This window comes from Saccopteryx leptura, chromosome X (assembly GCF_036850995.1).
Source record: "Saccopteryx leptura isolate mSacLep1 chromosome X, mSacLep1_pri_phased_curated, whole genome shotgun sequence".
In the NCBI taxonomy this organism is placed as follows: domain Eukaryota; kingdom Metazoa; phylum Chordata; class Mammalia; order Chiroptera; family Emballonuridae; genus Saccopteryx; species Saccopteryx leptura.
The window spans coordinates 103,857,206-103,876,355 of NC_089516.1; the positions used below are offsets into that span (position 1 = coordinate 103,857,206).

At 36.5% G+C, this 19,150-nt stretch overlaps 1 protein-coding gene across 1 annotated transcript; it reads right to left on the bottom strand.

Annotated features, from left to right (window-relative positions):
• Positions 1–18,239: 18,239 nt before the first annotated feature.
• LOC136385714 (calmodulin-like) lies at positions 18,240–18,547 on the bottom strand. The gene has a single exon (XM_066356880.1). The coding sequence runs from the start codon at positions 18,528–18,530 to the stop codon at positions 18,240–18,242; it is 291 nt and encodes a 96-aa protein (XP_066212977.1). The 5' UTR covers positions 18,531–18,547.
• Between the last annotated feature and the right edge of the window lie 603 nt (positions 18,548–19,150).

The following is a 19,150-nucleotide window of genomic DNA, read 5'->3' on the forward strand; positions in this document are numbered from 1 at the left end:
AAACAAAGGCCATAACAAGTAGGAAAAATTGTTACTACATAATACTAAAGGGATAGACTCAACAGGACGATATAATACTTGTAAACATATGCACCCAACATGGGAACACATACACACACACACACATATTTTATTAAGTGAGAGGTGGAGAGTCAGAGACAGACTCTCACGTGTGCCTTGACTAGGATACACCCGGTATGCCCCTTACCAGGTAATGCTCTGCCTATCTGGGCTGCTGCTCTGTTGCTCAACAAATGAGCCATTCTAGTGCCTGAGGTGAGGCTATGGTACCATTCTCAGTACCCAGGGCCAAATTTGCTCGAGTCATGCTGTGGGAGGGGGAAAAGAAAGAGAGAGAGAGAGAGAGAGAGAGAGAGAGAGAGAATAGAAGAGAGAGATGGGGGATGGTGGAGAAACAGATGCTTGCTTCTCCTGTGTGCCCTGACTGGGAATCAAACCTGGAACTTTCACACACTAGGCTGACATTCTACCCTGAGCCAACCAGCAAGGGCGTAAATATATTTTTAAAATCTTGATAGCCATTAAGGGAGAGATCGACAGCAGTGTAATCATAGTAAGAGATTTTAACACCTAATTGGAGATCTTTCAGACAAAATATTAGCAAGGCCTTAAATGACATACTGGATCAGACAGATTTAACTGATATTTACAGAATATTTCATTCCAAAGCAGAAGAATGTAAATTCTTCTCAAGTGCACATGGAACAATCTCAAAGATAGATCACATGTTAGGACACAAAATAAATCTTAATAAATTCAATAATATTGAAATCATATCCAGCATCTTACTAACCGTAATGGTATGAAATCAGAAATCAATTACAATAAGAAAACTGAAAAACATTCAAACACATGGAGATGAAATAGTATATTAATAAAGAATGAGTAGGTTAACAATGATATCGTAGAAGAAATAAAAAGTTACCTGGAAGTAAATAAAAACAAATACACAAAAACCCAGAATGATTGGCACACAGCAAAAGTATTTCTGAGGGAAAGTTCACTGCATTACATACCTACCTCAAGAAGCACACACTAAAAAATCAAATAAACAATCCAACCCTAAACCTCAAAGAACTAGAAAACAACAGCAACAAACAAAGCCCAGAATAAGTAGAAGGAAGGAAATAATAAAGTCCAGAAGGGAAAAAAAGACATAGAGGCTAAAAAAAAAGCAAAAACAAAAACAAAAACAAAAAACAATGCAAAAGATCAATGAAACCAAGAGCTGCTTCTTTAAAAGAATAAATAAGATTATAAACTTTTAATCAGATTAATCAAGAAAAAAAGAAGAAGAGCCTAGATAAATAAAATCAGCAATGAAAGAGAAGTAACAACTGACATCACAGAAATAAACAGGATTATAACCGATACTATGAAGAACTACATGCCAACAAATTGGACAACCTACATGAAATGGATAAATTTTGCTAGAAACATACAATCTTCCAAAACTGAATCTGGAGTTATGATAAGCCATCAGTAAGCCTACTACAATGAATGAAATTGAAGCAGTATTCAAAAAACTTCCAGCAATCAAAAGTCCTAAACCAGATGGATTCACAGGCAAATTTTACCAGATATTCAAAGAACTAACACCTATTCTTGCAAAAGCATTGTAAAAACATTCAAAAAATTCAAGAAGACAAAAGACTTCAAAGCTCATTTTATGAGGTCAGCAACTATCTTAATTCAAAAACTAGATAAAAACACTACAGAGAAAGAATTATAAGCCAATACTCTGATGTACACAGATGCTAAAATCCTCAACAAAATATTAGTAAAACAAATTCAGCAATACATTAAAAAGATCATACACCATGATCAAATGAGATTTATTTTGAGGATTTAAAGTTGACATATTTTCTGCAAGCCAATAAATGTGATATATCACATAAACCAAGTGAAGGCTAAAAATCACATGATCATATCAATAGATGCAGAAAAAAACTGAGAACTTTCAGCATCCATTTATGATAAAAAATCTTAATAAAGTAGGAATAGAGGGATCATACCTGAACATAAAAAAGGTCATATATGACAAACCTACAGCCAACATTATACTCAATAGCCAACAATGAAAAATGTTTCCCTTAAGATCAGGAATAAGACAGTGAATTCTGCTTCCATTACTCCTATTAAACATAGCACTGGAACACCTAGTCACTGCAATCAGACAAGAAGAAGAAATAAAAGACATCCAAATTAAACAGAGGGAGTAAAGGTGTTATTATTCAGTAATGACATGATTGTGTACATAAAGAACCCTAAAGACTTCATTAAATAAGTACTGGAATTAACAAATAAATTCTGCAAAGTACCAAGATACAAAATTAATATTTAGAAATCAGTGATATTTTCATACACCAATAATGAACTTTTGAAAGACAAAATTAGAAAACAATCACATTTATTATTGCAACAATAACAAAAAAATAAGGTATCTAAGAATAAAGTTAACCTAGAATATACAAAACTTTTACTCAGAAAAATGTAGGGCATTGAAAAAAGATATTGAGGAAGATATAAATAAAAAGAAACACATACATTGTTCATTGATGGGCAGAATTAACATCATTACAATGTCCATACTACCCAAAGCAATCTATAAATTCAACATAAATTAAGTTAAATTTCTATTAAAATACTGGTGGCATATTTCACAGATCTAGACCAAATATTCTAAAACTTTATACGGAACTAAAAAGACACTAATAGCCTCAGCAACCTCGGAAAAGAAGAACAAAGTTGGAAGAAAGTATTACAATACCCGGTGTCAAATTGTACTATAAGGCCATTGTAATGAAAACAGCCTGGTACCAGCAAAAATATGAAACTAGAGCATCAACTCACACCATACACAAGAATAAACTCAAAATGAATAAAAGACTTAAATGTTAGTTAAATTCCTAGAATAAAACATAGGCACTAAAACTTCAGACACCTTTCTTAGCAATATTTTTGCCAATATATCGATATACTCAAAGGAGGGAAATAAAGAAAAAATAAACAACAAAATAAAATGGCAGCCTGACCAGGCGGTGGTGCAGTTGATAGAGTGTTGGACTGGGATGCCGAGGACCCAGGTTTGAGACCCCAAGGTCGCCAGTTTGAGCGTGGGCTCATCTGGTCTGAACAAAGTTCACCAGCTTGGAACCAAGGTTGCTGGCTCAAGCAGGGGGTTACTCGGTCTGCTAAAGGCCCATGGTCAAGGCACATATGAGAAAGCAATCAATGAACAACTAAGGTGTCACAGCAAAAGACTGATAATTGGCCCTGGCCGGTTGGCTCAGTGGTGGAGCGTCGGCCTGGCGTGCAGAAGTCCTGGGTTTGATTCCTGGCCAGGGCACACAGGAGAGGCACCCATTTGCCTCTCCACCCCTCCCTCTCTCCTTCCTCTTTGTCTCTCTCCTCCCCTCCCGCAGCGAGGCTCCATTGGAGCAAAGATGGCCCGGGCGCTGGGGATGGCTCCTTGGCCTCTGCCCCAGGCGCTAGAGTGGCTCTAGTCGCAACAGAGCGACGCCCCGGTGGGGCAGAGCATCGCCCCCTAGTGGGCAGAGCATCGCCCCCTGGTGGGCGTGCCGGGTGGATGCCGGTCGGGCGCATGCGGGAGTCTGTCTGACTGTCTCTCCCCTTTCCAGCTTCAGAAATATACAAAACAAAACAAAACAAAACAACTGATAATTGATGCTTCTCATCTCTCTCCATTCCTGTCTGTCTGTCCCTATCTATCCCTCTCTCTGATTCTCTCTCTGTCTCTGTAAATAAATAAATAGACAATCCTCTGAATGGGAGAACATATTTGCTGATACATCTGATAAAGGGTCAATATCCAAAATTTATACAGAACTTATAAAACTCAACATGAGGAAGACAATCTAATTAAAAATGAGCAGTGGTCCTGAATAGACACTTCTCAAAAGAGAACATACAGATGGCCAATAGATATATGGAAAAATGCTCAACATCACTAATCATCAGAGAAATGCAAATTAAAACCAAAATGAGATACCATCTCACACCTGATGGAATGGCTATCATCAATAAATCAACTAACAAGTGCTGATGAGGATGTGGAAAAAGCAAACCTTCATGAGCTGTCAATATAGACTCTTGCAGCCACTGTGGAAAGCAGTATGGAGCTTCTTCAAAAAATTAAAAATGGAACTGCCTTTAACCCAGAGATCCCACTTCTCAGAATATAATGAACCACTTAACACTAATTTGAAAGGCTATCTACACCTCTATGTTCACTGCAGCATTATTTATAGTGGCCAAAGTCTGGAAACAGTGTCCTTCACTAGGTGAATGGATAAAAAAAAAAATCTATGCTATATTTACACAATGGAATACTACACAGCCATAAAAAGGATAGGAATGTTACCCTTTGCAAGAGTATGGATGGGCCTGGAGATTATTATGCTATGGAAATAAGCCTGTCAAAGAAAGACAAATATTATATAACCTCACTTGTATGCAGAATCTAATGAACATTATAAACTGATGAACAAAATATAATCAGAGGCATGGAACAAACTGACAGCTGTCAGAGGGGAGGGGGGTGAAGGGACTGAATAAAAGAAGGTAAAGAGATTAGCCAAAAAAGTATATGTACTTAACAGGTAGACACAGACAACAGTGTGGCAATAGTCAGGAGAAAAGGGATAATGAGGAAGATGTAGGTGGGCAAAGGGAAGGAAAATGAGGACTGAAAGAGACTTTGCTTGGGGCAGAGTGGACATGTTACAGTGTGGCGATAGTGTTTTATTGAGCTGTACACTTGAAACTTGTATCGCTTGGTGAACCAATGTTATCCCAATAAATTTAATTAATAAAAAAAAGTAAATTAAGAAAAACTTTAAAAAGTGTGCCATTGATTAAAATTATTTGGTAACTACTGTTTTAGATGTTCAGAGAAGGGTCAAAAGGTATGTGCTGGAATTATAGAAGGGTTGAATGTAATAGATAAAGGGAAATTAAATAATGGTTATATCTATATAGTACTTTACACAGTTTCATATGCATTTACATGTAATATCTCATTTAATCTTTACCTCATCCCCATGAGTTAGGCTAGTCAGTTAGCACTATCCTCAATTTACAAGAAGAAAACACAAATCCATGAGTCATTTAAGATTATATTGCTAGTAAATAAAATTGTTGGCAGAGCCAGAATTTACAAATCAGAAATCAATGTATTCTGATTCCAACTGAACAGCATTAGTACAGTGTGGACTCATTCATAAACAAGTAATTAAATGTAATATCTCTCTAACAGTTTGATTCTCTTATAATATTTTTATTTAAAAGTTTTCTTCTCAATCATATTTATCTAAAGCATAAATTTAATTCTCCTATTACATAATTCCTGCATATAAAAAATTTCAGTTCCAGGTTTTGCCCTCTCCAGTATTCTAAAAAAAGAAAAATGGGTTCTCATTGTAATGTGCATGTGACTGGTTTAATTTTTCCCCCCAAAATGTAGTCACCAGTAAATGCTTTTATGAGATTGCAAAAAAAAAAAAAAATAAATAAATAAAATGATTTTACTGGTCTTTTATTACAGAATCATAAAGTCACTAACTGATGAGGAGACTATATGTAGCTGATTGAATCTGGCATCTTCACGTTAATAATTGGTGTGCCAGCATAATTACTCCATGCTAGACACATTAGCCAAATGATTTTATTTGATTACACACAGTAACCTTTTTTAATGAGGTGATTAATAGATCATGAGTTGACTCTTCTCAGCACCACTCCTTCCTCCTTAAAGACCTTCCACAGGAGATCAACCTTGAAGAAAAATCATGTAATATTTGTCATCAGCAGCATTCAATTTTTAGAGTCATTTGTATCCTTTAATATTACAATTTTGCTGTTTACTATTACTTAATCTTTTGAATTAGAAATGAACAGCCTAGACTTGAAAAGCCTTCATTCAACAGGTGAGATACTTAAACTAATTATAAATTTACCTTTAAGTTGCAGGGATTTTTAGGTTGCAATTTTGATGGGCTGAAATTATGATGAATCTACAACAAAATCTTGCAGCTCAACCTTATTGGTGCATAAATAGACTGACCTGAGGTAGAAGTGATAATTCTGGGATGTTTCAGGATTCTAAGTAGTCAGTTTATCCAGGCAACATGGAGTTCGATGGATTTCACATGGACTTTGCTCAGTATTCTGCTTCTTCACTCCCTATTTCCCACCAATCCCTAAGCTGTTTTAACTTGTCTCAAAAATCTAAGGCCAAATTTTTTTATATTAGAGAAACGAGAGAAAAAACACATCTATTGAATATTTCTTCTGTGCCAGACACATTATCTGAATCATTTAATTCAATATCTCACAGTACTAATTATTGCTAACTTACAGCAAAGACAATAAATTCAATAAATACTTGTTGACTGATTGAACAATTAAGCAACATAATTTTTAATGTTTCCATTTTATAATTGAAGAAACGATCGATGGTCAGAAAGATTAGATATATTACCCAAGGTTTCACAGGTGGTAAATTTCTTTTTCCCTTTCTCTTTTTCTTTCTCCAATCTTGAACATTATTCAGAAGTTACACATCCTTGGTACTAAAGCTTTAACATTACAAAAAAATATGAATTTGTATAGCAAAAGTCTCTTTCTCTGCCTTTTCCCCTCTTCACTCTCTAGAGATAATCTATGTAAGTAATTTGGTATATTCACGTCCTTTCATTGTATCAAGCAAATCTTACAACTGCTGCCATGGTTCTGTGTTGGACCTTATAACCACCAGATTCATATAACTGGGCTTTGTCTTTATCTTTGATTTTAAACTCACATCCTGTATCTCCAATTTTGCAGCTGAATGTTTTTCTTATTGTTTCCTCATGCTATTGTTTCTGCAGCAGTCCTCAAGAGCTTGTTGGCATTGTTTATAATAAGGGTTTTACAATGTTCTCTAGCTGAATTTACCAAAATTACATCTTGTCTATTCAAGTTGCCAATGTACACTTGAGGAATGTAAAAGACAGTTGAAATGTACTACATAGCAACTGTTTTATAACTGTAGTAGCAATTGAAAGGATAAGCATGGCAGCACTATGCACTAAAATTGATAAATGGATTGTAGAGAAAAACAGCATACAATCAAAGAATTGGTAACTGCTTGTCTCTGCTCTTTGATTTGATGTGGTACCTCAGTCCTTCTGGAGGCAATCTGCGTTATTGTAGAATAGGATAAAACTATCTTAATAGATCTTTAGTTTATCATCACATTTCTTCTTTCATTGTGTCTTACAGTAGCTTATTTCTAAGAAAGGATGGACAACAGTTCAATTTACAGTAAATTGCTCCCCAACATGTTCTTTATTTAGCCCATTTAACTGTTTCTTCAGTAAGTCAATTCTAAGGATCAGCCATCACTCCTCTTTGAGCACAATGATATTAACTTCCTTACCTTTGCTCTTTACCTACTGACTTCTTTCCTTTTCCTGTCACCCCATAAATAATCTCCAGTCTCTTCAGCTCTCCTGATAAAATTTTAATTTATTTTTTTAACTTTCTTGACTATCCATTCTGTGACATATGACCAGCTATTTTGTCATATAACTCAAATAACAAATAACTCAAATAACCAATCCCTCATTTCTTCAATCTCTTGTTAAATCTGCAAAGTCCATTATCAATCCAGTAAAGAAACTTTATTTTTTATATTAATTTTAATTTATTGTGTTAACATGGATTCAAGTGTCCCATTCAATATAATGCTTTTGCCCCCAACCATGTGTCCACCATTACACCTCCTATGCCCCCCTCCCCCTAACTTCCTCTCCCCATCCCTCTGGGATTTGCTGTCCTGTTACCTGTACCTATGTGTTATATATATGTAATTTCACTAATCCCTTCACCTTCTCTAATCCCTTCCTCTAATCCCCCTTCCATCTAATCCCCCTGTCCCTCTTGTCCCTGTGACCCCATCACTGCCTCTATTCCATTCCTCAGCTTACTTTGTTCATTAGATTCCACATATAAGTGAAATATAATATGATATTTTTCTTTCTCTGCTTGGTTTATTTCACTTAGCATAATAATCTCCAGGTAGATCCATGCCATCACAAAACGTAAGATTTTCATTTTTTTATTGGCCGCGTAGTATCCCATTGTTTATATGTAACACAGCTTTTTAATCCCCTCATCCACTGACGAACACTTGGGCTGTTTCCAGTTCTTGGCTATTGTAAACAATGCTACAATAAACATGGGGGTGCATATCTTCTTTTGAATCAGTGTTTTGGTATTCTTAAAATATATTCCTAAAAGTGGGATAGCTGGGTCAAAAGGCAGTTCCATTTTTAAATTTTTGAGAAAATGCCATATTGTTCTCCACAGTGGCTGCACCAGTCTGCATTCCCACCAGCAGTGCAGGAGGGTTCCCTTTTCTCCACACCCTCGCCAGCACTTGTGTCTTGATTTGTTAATGAGCGCCATTCTGACAGGTGTGAGGTGGTATCTCATTGTGGTTTTAATTTGCATTTCTCTGATGATTAGTGACCTTCACATTTTTTCATATGCCTATTGGCCATCTGTATGTCCTCCTTAGAGAAATGTCTATTCAGTTCCTTTGTCCATTTTCTAATTGGATTATTTACCTTCCTGGTATTGAGTTTTAGAAGTTGTTTATAAATTTTGGTTATAAACCCCTTAGTCGTATTGGTGAATATGTTTTCCCATTGTGTGGGTTGCCTTTCTATTTTGTTAATGGTGCCTTTTGCTGTGCAAAAGCTTTTTAGTTTGATATAGTCCGATTTGCTTATTTGTCTTTTATTTCACTTGTCCATGGAGATATAGTGGCAAAAATATTGCTATAAGAGATGTCGTAGACTTTAATGCCTATGTTTTCTTCCAAGATGTTTATGATTTCATAACTTACATTTAAGTCTTTTACCCATATTTGAGTTTATTTTTGTGAATGCAGTAAGTTGGTGGTCTAGTTTTGTTGGAGGAAAGCCAAAACAACAAGTGACTTTCAGTTCCCATCCTGAGAAAGTGAAGGTCGAGACCAAGCATACGTGACTGAAGGCAGTAGCACCCAGAGAAGACTCAAGGTAACAATGCTTGGCCCTGCTGGAACTTTCTGCAAGTCAGGAATAGAGAGCAGAGGGTGTGGTGTTATGTCTCAGAAAGGGCAAGAGAAATCTAATCAGGTTTGCAAAACTAAATAATAAGATTGTACATTGTATTCTGCTTGTTAGTTTCTCACGCATGATGTCAGGTTTCTGCTTAATAAATTGGATAACTGATTTCTTTAAGGCACCTCAATCCAGGAGAGATTGGGGTCCTCCACTTGCAGTATTGTTGCTGCCTCATTCATTTGCGGATCCTCTTCACGAGACTCTGAATACTAACAACATAGTTTTTTTTTTTTTTTCCACGAACCTGTCCAATTTCCCCAAAACCATTTCTTAAAGAGACTGTCTTTACTCCATTGTATGCTCTTACCTCCCTGGTCAAATATCAATTGTCCATAAAGGTGTGGGTTTATTTCTGGGTTCTCTGTTCTGTTCCATTGATGTGTATGCCTGTTCTTATGCCAATACAAAGCTGTTTTGACTACAGTGCTCTTGTAGAGTGACTTGATAACAGAAAGTGTGATACCTCCCACTTTATTCTTTATTTTCAAAATTGCTGAGGGTATTAGTGTTCTTTTTTGGCACCATATAAATTTTTGGAACATTTGTTCTATCTCTTTGAAGTATGTCATTGGTATTTTAGTAGAAATTGTATTGAATTTATACATTGCTTTGTGTAGTATATACATTTTAATGATGTTTATTCTTTTCATCCATGAACAAGGCATATGCTTTCATTTGTTTGTATCTTCCTTGATTTCTTTTATCAATATCTTATAATTTTCAAAGTACAAGTCTTTTACCTCCTTGGTTAAATTTATTCCTAGGTGTTTTATTTATTTATTTTTTGGTTGCAATAGTGAAGGGGATTATTTCCTTAATTTCTCTTTCACACAGTTTATTGTTGGTGTATAAAAATGCCAGTGACTTCTGAACATAAATTTTTTATCCTGCCACCTTATCAAATTTATTTATCAGGTCTAGTAGTTTTTTTACTGAAACTTTAGGATTTTCTATGTACAGTATCTATCATCAGCAAATAATGAGAGTTTTAACTCTTTTCCAATTTGGATGCCTTTTATTTCTTCTTCTTGTCTGATTGCTGTGGATAGGACTTCCAGGACTATGTTGAATAAGAGTGGTGAAAGGGGGCACCCCTGCCTTGCTCCTGATCTTAAGGAGAGTGCTTTTAATTTTGGCCCATTGAGTATAATGCTGTCTGTCAGTTTGTTATAAATGGCCTTTATTATGGTAAGGTATGTTCCCTGTATTTCCACTCTGTATTATATTGAGGTATATTCCCTGTATCCCCACTTTGCTAAGAGTTTTGATCAAAAATAGGTGCTGGATTTTATCAAATGCTTTTCTGCATCTATTGATATAATCATGTGATTTTTATCCTTCCTTTTGTTTATGTGATGAATCACATTTATTGATTTGTGAATATTGTACCAGCCTTGCCTCCTCAGAATAAATCTCACTTGATCATGATGTATGACCTTTTGATATATTGCTATATCTGGTTTGCTAATATTTTGTTTATAATTTTAGCATCTAAGTTCATCAGGGATATTGGCCTATAGTTTTCTTTCTATGTAGTGTCTTTACTGGGGTTTGGAATGAGAACGCTTGCCTCATAAAAGGAGCTTGCCTCATAAAAGGAGCTTGGAAGTCTTTCCTTCTCTTGAATTTTCTGAAGTAGCTTGAGAAGGATAAGTGCTAGTTCTTCTTTGAATATTTGGTAAAATTCACCTATGAAGCCATCCAGTCCAGGACTTTTGTTTGCTGGGAGTTTTTTGAAAACTGCTTCAATTTCATTTATTGTGATCAGTCTGTTGATGTTTTCTGATTCTTCTTGATTGAGTTTAGGAAGATTGTATATTTCTAGGAATTTATCCTTTTCAACCTAAGTTGTTCAATTTTTTTGCATATAGATCTTCATAGCATTTTCTTACACTCCTTTGTATTTCTGTGGTGTCAGTTGTTACTTCACCACTTTCATTTCTAATTTTATTTATTTGAGTCCTTTTTCTTTCTTTCTTGATGAATCTGGTTAAAGGTTTGCCAATCTTGTTTACCTTTTCAAAGAACCAGTTCTTCGTTTCATTGATCTTCTCTACTGTTTTTTTAGCCTCTATGTCATTTATTTCCACTCTGATCTTTATTATTTCCTTCCTTCTACTTCCTCTAGACTTTATTTGTTGTTCTTTTTAAAATTCTTTTCAGTGCAGGTTTAAGTTGTTTATTTGAGCTTTCTTTTGCTTCTTAACCTATGCCTGTAATGTTATGATCATCCCGCTCAGGACTGCTTTTACAGTGTGCCATAAATTTTGAGAAGTTGTGTGTTCATTTTCAATTGTTTCAAGGAAATTTTTGATTTATTCCTTGATCTTGTTGTTAACCCATTTGTTATTTATTTATTTATTTTCACATTTACTATAACTTTTAATCTATGACAAATATAAAAATTTATCAACTGACTTATATTTTCTCTTGGTAATTTATTATTTAATAATATGTTATTTAGCCTCCAAATGTTTGAATGGTTTTCAGTTTTTCTATTGTAGTTGATTTCTAGTTCCATGCCATGTGATCACAGAAGATGCTTGATATGATTTCAATCTTCTTAAATTTATTGATACTTGTTTTAAGTCCCAACATGTGGTCTATCCTAGAGAATGTACTGTAAATACTTGAAAAAAAATGTATATTCTGCTGCTTTGGGTTGAAGGGTTCTGAAGATATCAATTAAATCCAGTTGATGTAGTGTGTCATTTAAGGCTGCTGTTTCTTTGTTAGTTTTCTGTCTGGAGGATCTACCCATTGATGTTAACGGGATATTAAAATCCCCTACTAATATAGTATTGCCCTGTATGTCCATCAAAATTTGCTTTATATATTTAGGCACATAAATATTTACAATGGTTATATCTTCCTCTTTGATTTCTCCCTTTATCATTATGTAGTGACCTTCTTTATTCATTATGATAGCATTTGTTTTAAAGGCCATTTTGTCAGAAATAAGTATTTCTATGCCAGCTTTTTAAAATTTTTATTTGCATGAAATATTTTTTTTCCATTCTTTACTTTCAGTCTATGTGTATCTTTTGTTCTGCGGTGGGTCTCCTGTAGACAGCATATGTACAGGTCCTGTTTTCGTATCCACACAGCTACCCAATGTCTTTTCATTGGAACATTTAATACATTTACGTTAGGTCAGGGGTCCCCAAACTACGGCCCGCAGGCCGCATGTGGCCCCCTGAGGCCATTTATCCGGCCCCCGCTGCAATTCTGGAAGGGGCACCTCTTTCATTGGTGGTCAGTGAGAGGAGCATAGTTCCCATTGAAATACTGGTCAGTTTGTTGATTTAAATTTACTTGTTCTTTATTTTAAATATTGTATTTGTTCCTGTTTTGTTTTTTTTACTTTAAAATAAGATATGTGCAGTGTGCATAGGGATTTGTTCATAGTTTTTTTTATAGTATGGCCCTCCAATAGTCTGAGGGACAGTGAACTGGCCCCCTGTGTAAAAGTTTTGGGGACCCCTGCTTTAGGTTATTTTTTATATGTGCTTATTTATTGCCATTTTATTTTCTTTCTCTCAATTTATTCTTCCCTTTTCTCTTTTTCCAGCAGGCCCCTTAACAATTCTTGAAGTACTGGTTTGGGTGTAATGAATTCCTTGAGTCTTCTTCTGCCACTGGATGTACCAGCCTTGGACCTGCCTGGAAGAAACACGTGCAGACCAGTGGGAGACACTGTCCATGACTGGCCCTCAGCAACCTTCTTGCAACTACAATCAATCCAGAGATTGTGGCTGCATCTGCTGTGCCCAGGTGCACATCAAAATACCAGTCCACACACCTAAGGTGGCTTTTACCCACACTGGGCTTGGAGGAATGTTTGCTTAATAAGCCAAGGTTCCCTGAGTCTCACTTCCTACAGCCTCTGTCTGCTGGTTGCTTGTTGGGCTCAGCCACTGAAAAAAAACCTATGGTAGACTCTAAAGCTTGTGGCAATTGAGGTATTAGGAAGGGTTGTGAGTGTGGTTTGGCCCCAGGTGTCAGTCTGTCCAGACATTTTTCACAGATCCCTGTAGGGTATGGCCCTGGGCATCTCACAGTCTGTACAGTTTCTTCTGAGTCTCCCATAAGGCAAAAGCATCAGTCACAGACTCAGGAGCATGTAAGGGAAAGCTCTGGCCTCAAAGGCAGAAAACTAAGTCACTGATGGGCCCCCTGCTTCCTGGCTTCTCAAAATGACCCAGTCACCATGAGTGAGGCAGGAGAGACTCAGGCAGGTGGGGAAGTTGCTTTTGCCCAGGCTGATGCTATTCAGAAGGGACTGCTCCATCCAAGAAAGATGGTGACTGCAGTATTGGAGAATGACTCAGCACAGGGGTTCCAGCAGCTGTCCTGCACAGTGTTTCTCCCTGGGCCTCCAACTTTACACTCTCTTTATGCAACTCTAGTCCTCTCAGAACTCCCTCTGCAGGAGCCCTGGGTAAGTGCATATGAATGTGATTTTCTATGCTTGCCATTTAAGATGGAGCCTGCCTCTCTGAGAGCTTGGTTTCATTCTTGCAGTCAGAAACTTCAGCTCTTTTTACTACAAAGTGCTGCATGGGTACCTCTTCTAGGCTCTGGGCTAGAGTGCCAGATCTGAAGCTGAGGAGACTTTCCTCTCAGGGTGAACCTCCCCATAGTAAAAGTCCCTCAGGCCCCCCTCATTCCCTTGCTCCTGGGAGCAGGGCAGCACTTTCTGCATCTCTGTCCTTCCTACCAGTCTCAGTGTGGCTTTTTCTGTGATCCTTGGTTATAGACTCCTCCTCCTTTAATACAAAGTTGGTTTTTCAAGATGATTGTTCTTAAATTAATTTGTGATCCAATTTGATCCTGGGAGGTGGCAGTTGGAATGTCCACCTACTCATCACCATCCTAGAAACTCCAGGAAATAAATTTTTGTTATTCCATTCCTCTGATTTTACTTCTAAGACCGTGATTTCTGAAGAAAGTCACAAAACCATGATGGCTAAATTCATAATAAATTTGGGCTACTAAACTTCAGCTCAATTTTGTTCTTAGCATGCTAGTTCTTTCATCTCTTCTTGACACTTTCTAATCATTCCCTGTGGCAGATGCCCAAATTTTATATACAGGCTCTAGTATCTCAGTTCTACATATGGTTACTTAACTCCTTAACTCCTTGGGTAAGATTGAGGCCATTCAATATGGCTCCCTGACCTTCCCTGATTGCCTTTTGAGTAGAGTTTTATTTCCAAACTATCTCACTACCAATATCTAAATATTTAACATTCTGTCTTTGTCTTATAAGAGATCCTTTTTCAAGGCAGGTGTCTCTTCTTTCTGTCATTGCCACATTCCTCTGGCACTTTGCTACATCAGTGATCCCCTTTATTCAATGTTAACCTCTTTTCTCTCCCAAGAAATATGATAAGCTTCCCCTAGAATCCTCCCCAATCTTCCTTGAAATTGAGTATTTTCTAAAACTGCCATTTTGTGTTCCTCCCAGAGTCTTTACTGCTAATACTTTTTAAATAATTAGCTATACTTGCAGTTGTCATACATTTCTGCTTATTTGTACTCCTTTAAGTCTGGTTTCTATTCTCACAACTGTACCAAAAATTCCCCCCAATGTTCTGTTGTTCTTACAATAATTTCATATAATGACTTTTTTCAACTGTCATCCTCTTAGGCTTTCTCTAAATCATATGATACACTAAAGAATATGTAGTTAAGGTGTAAGTATGTATGTTGACTATCATATCATTTAAAGGACATATTTCTTTTTGTATGGAGGAACTTCTCTATTATGAATTTCCTCTTACTTTTGGGTTCCCTTCTACTTTTTTCTTTCTTTTCCAAGTTAAAGAAGGGGGGATATAGAGACAGATTCCCACATGTTCCTGACTGGGATCCACTCGGCAACCCAATCTGTGGCCAATGTTCTGCACATCTGGGGTCATGCTCACAACTGAGTTATTTTTAGTGCCTGAGGCAGAGGATCAATGGAACCATCCTCAGGGTCCAGGCCAATGTGTTCAAACCAATTGAGTCATGGCTGTGACAGTGGGAGAGAGAAGCACAATGGGGAAGCATAGAGAAGTAGATGGTTGCTTCTCCTGTGTGCCTTTATGGAGAAATCATACCCAGGACATTCACACATCCAGCTGATGCTCTACCACTGAGACAACCAGCTAGGGCTTGTCTCCTCCTACTTAAACCCTACTATATATTGAAAACTTTTACATGGAGAATTTGTATGAATAAGTAATTTATTCATACAAATATCTGTACTGAAATATTTATGGGCATTTATTCACAAATATCAAACCTAGATTCAACCCAACTGTCCTTCAATAAGTGAATGAATAAACAAGTTGTGGTATACTCATGAAATGAAAAACTACCCAGGAATAAACATGAATAAACTTCTGATACATGCAACATAAATAATTCTCAAAAGTATTATGCTAAGTGAAACAAGCCAGACTCCGAATATTACGTACTGTATACTTTAATGTACATGAAACTTAAGAAAAGGCACCTCAATGTTCATTGCAGCATTATTCATGGCAACCAAAACATGAAAACAAACAAACTGTCCCTTGATAGAAGATTGGATAAAGAAGATGTGATACATATGTACGGTGGAATACTATTCAGCCATAAGAAATGATGACCTATTGCTATTTAAGACAACACAGATGGACATTGAGAATATTTTACTAATTGAAACAAGTAAATCAGAAAAAGCTAAGAACTATATGATTTCACACATAGGTAGTATATTAAACTGAGACTTACGAACATAGATAAAAGTAAAATGGTTATCAGGGGGATGGGATTAAAGAGGGACAAATATATGGTGACAGAAAATGAGTTGACTTTAGGTGATGTACATGCAATAAAATCAACAATTCAAATGCCATGGAGATGCTCACCTGAAGCCTATGTACTTTTATTGATCAAGGTCACTCCATTAAATCTAATTTCTAGATTAAAAAGAAGGCAGAACTACAGTAACAGAAAGAAGATTAGAGATTGTGAGGTTCAGAGGTGGGGGAAAGTTGTTGAATACCAAGGGCAAAGAAAGAACTATCTGAAGTGATGGCAATGTTCTACATAATAATTGTGATCATAGTGGTTATATAACTACATATATATCAGTCATTGACACCACAGAGTTTTATTGTATTTAAATTGTTACTCCATAAAGTTGATAAGAAATTAATATTTAAAACCCAGAAATACTGTATTGATTTTTATATCCTTGTGTTTTACTCAAAGAAATCAATTTTAATGGTCATTCTCTCATTCAAAATATCTCATTATTAGCCCAAATAGATTGTAAACTTATTATTAGATCTACCCCTGAATCCAATATGGTTAAAATGTACTCTGTAAGTTTCTTGGGCATCTGTGTGTGTGAGAGAGAGAAAGAGAGAGAGAGAGAGAGAGAGAGAGAAAGAGAGAGAGAAAGACAGGGACAGACAGATAAGAAGGGAGAGAGATGAGAAACATCAACTCATAGTTGCTGCACCTTAGTTATTCATTGATAGCTTTTTCACATGTGTCTTGACCAGGGGGGCTCCAGCTGAGCCAATTACCCCTTGCTCAATCTAACAACTTTGGGCTCAAGCTAGCGACCATGAGATCATGTCTATGATCTCATGCTCAAGCTGGCAACCCCACGTTCAAGCTAGTGACCTTGGGGTTTTGAACCTGAGTCTTAGTGTCTCAGGTCAATGCTTTATCCATTGCGCCACTGCCTGTCCAAGCTGTAAGTTCTTGAATTGTTAATGCAAATATTATTTTTAAGTTAATATTCTTTCATTGAAAAAATTAAAAAGCTAGCATTTATAACTTGGAGTGAATACAAATTATAATTTCTTGAACAGCAATGTTGATGATTGTTCTGAAAGTCCACAGATATAGCTTACCTCTGCTGGCTCCAAGTCATGGTTCAAATGGTTTTAAAAACAGAGTCCAAAGATGCTTCCTTGGTAAAAGTTGCTCTTTTAAATTATGTGAATGGTGTTGGCTTGACACCCATTTTGCTCTAGTACAATGCAGACAATTTTAAACCAATACATGTAGGCATGCCACCAGGGTATGTCACCATCACCACAGGATGGGCACATGGATGTACAAGAGGATAATCCTGGTACTGGAGGTATGTCTAGACGAGTGGTAGTCAACCTGGTCCCTAATGACCACTAGTGGGCATTCCAGCCTTCATGGTGGGTGGTAGCAGAACAACCAAAGTATAAATAAAAAGATAGACTTAACTATAGTAAGTTGTTTTATAAAGATTTATTCTGCCAAACAGTGAAAATCCGACATAAAGTACTTGGTAAGTAATTATTATTATATGCTTTAACTCTGCTTTATAAATTTTATAAAGTAAATTTACTTCCCTACTTTATAAATCACCATTACTGTGGAACCAGTGGGTGGTTAGAAAATTTTATTACTAACAGAGATACAAAAATGGGTGGTAGGTATAAAAAGGTTGACTACTCCTGGTCTAGACAGTTTATCTTTCACCCATTTTTCTACACACATCCTGAGGTAAACTAATTTTAAATGTGTCTGTTTTCAGTAAACCAGATATTACAATTTATACTAACAAACTGACTAGAACCTATTTGAATAGGTTTTGAAATGGTTTTTCAGTTTTCATTTTTAATACAAATGCCTACTGAACTCAATTGTCAAGCTGCATGGATGAAAACCTGGCCAGCCTAAATAGTGTATTAATCATTAGCAGATAGAACTGCAAGTTCACTAAGTGCTTCCTTATCATTAAAGTAGTACAAGGATTTATTTCTTAAAACTGGTGTGTAACTTGATTTTTAGGGGACAGGACCACCAACCAATACATGCTGATTAGTGTGTGGAAGGAAGGTACTTTTGACATTCAGTTTTGCTATATAGGAACAGAATGAGTAAGGTATTATAATAATTATTATTTGCAAGAGGTAAGTAAAGTATTAAATTTGATTCTTCTAGAGGGAGAAAGGTAGGTCTTCATTTTGCAGTCATCATCTGTATGAATTCTAAATAGTTGACTTGTCAATGTCAATCAATATCTACTTCTCTGATCATTTTATCTACTTCTTCATCTGTTAATTTTTCTCCTAAATTTGTTTTGATGTGATGCAGTTCTGCCGCATTGATATAACCATTGCCATCTTTGTCAAAGACTTGGAATGTCTCGCAGATTTCTTCTTCACTGTAAGTATCTTTCATTTTTCTAGCTATCATGGTCAAAAATTCTGGAAAGCCGATGATGCCATTACCATCAGCATTCACTTCATTGATCATATCCTGCAATTCAGCTTCTGCTCCCTTCTGACCCAGTGACCTCATTACAGTGCTAAGTTCCTTTGTTGTGGTGGTGCCATCACCATCTTTGCCAAATAGGGGCAAAACTTCTTTGAAATCAGCAATCTGTTCTTCAGTTGATCAGCCGTGGTGCCAAGGAAGGGAGGAAAAGCAAAGGGATTGAGAGTGGCTGCACCAGTGTAGGGATTGTGAAGGCGGGCGTGTCTCCACTGCTTTTGCTAGTGCTGCTACTGTTCCTATGGTGCGGTATGCATTGAACGCTGTTCTGTTGCCGCTGCCACTTCCACTGCCTCTGCAACCTGCGCTTCCACCCGACTGTGAGTAACAGCACTGCGCCTGTGAGACTCCCAGCACAAATGCCCGATGCAATTATTTTGAAGAGAATTTCAGGCTTTTGAAGCAATATAATATAGTATTTAAAACATTTGTTGTTAGAAAAACCTGAGTTCAAATTATTGCTTTGCTTTTTAGCTGTGTAGTTTGGGGCACATTTCTTGTTCTATGTATGCCTCTCTTCTTCTGTAAAAGTGGGGGAAATTAACACTTATTCTATGCATTTATTGTAATAAATGAAAGCAGTAGTATGTATAAGTAGTTCATATGGAGAAAACAATAAATGCAAAAAGCATCAGATATAATAAAAT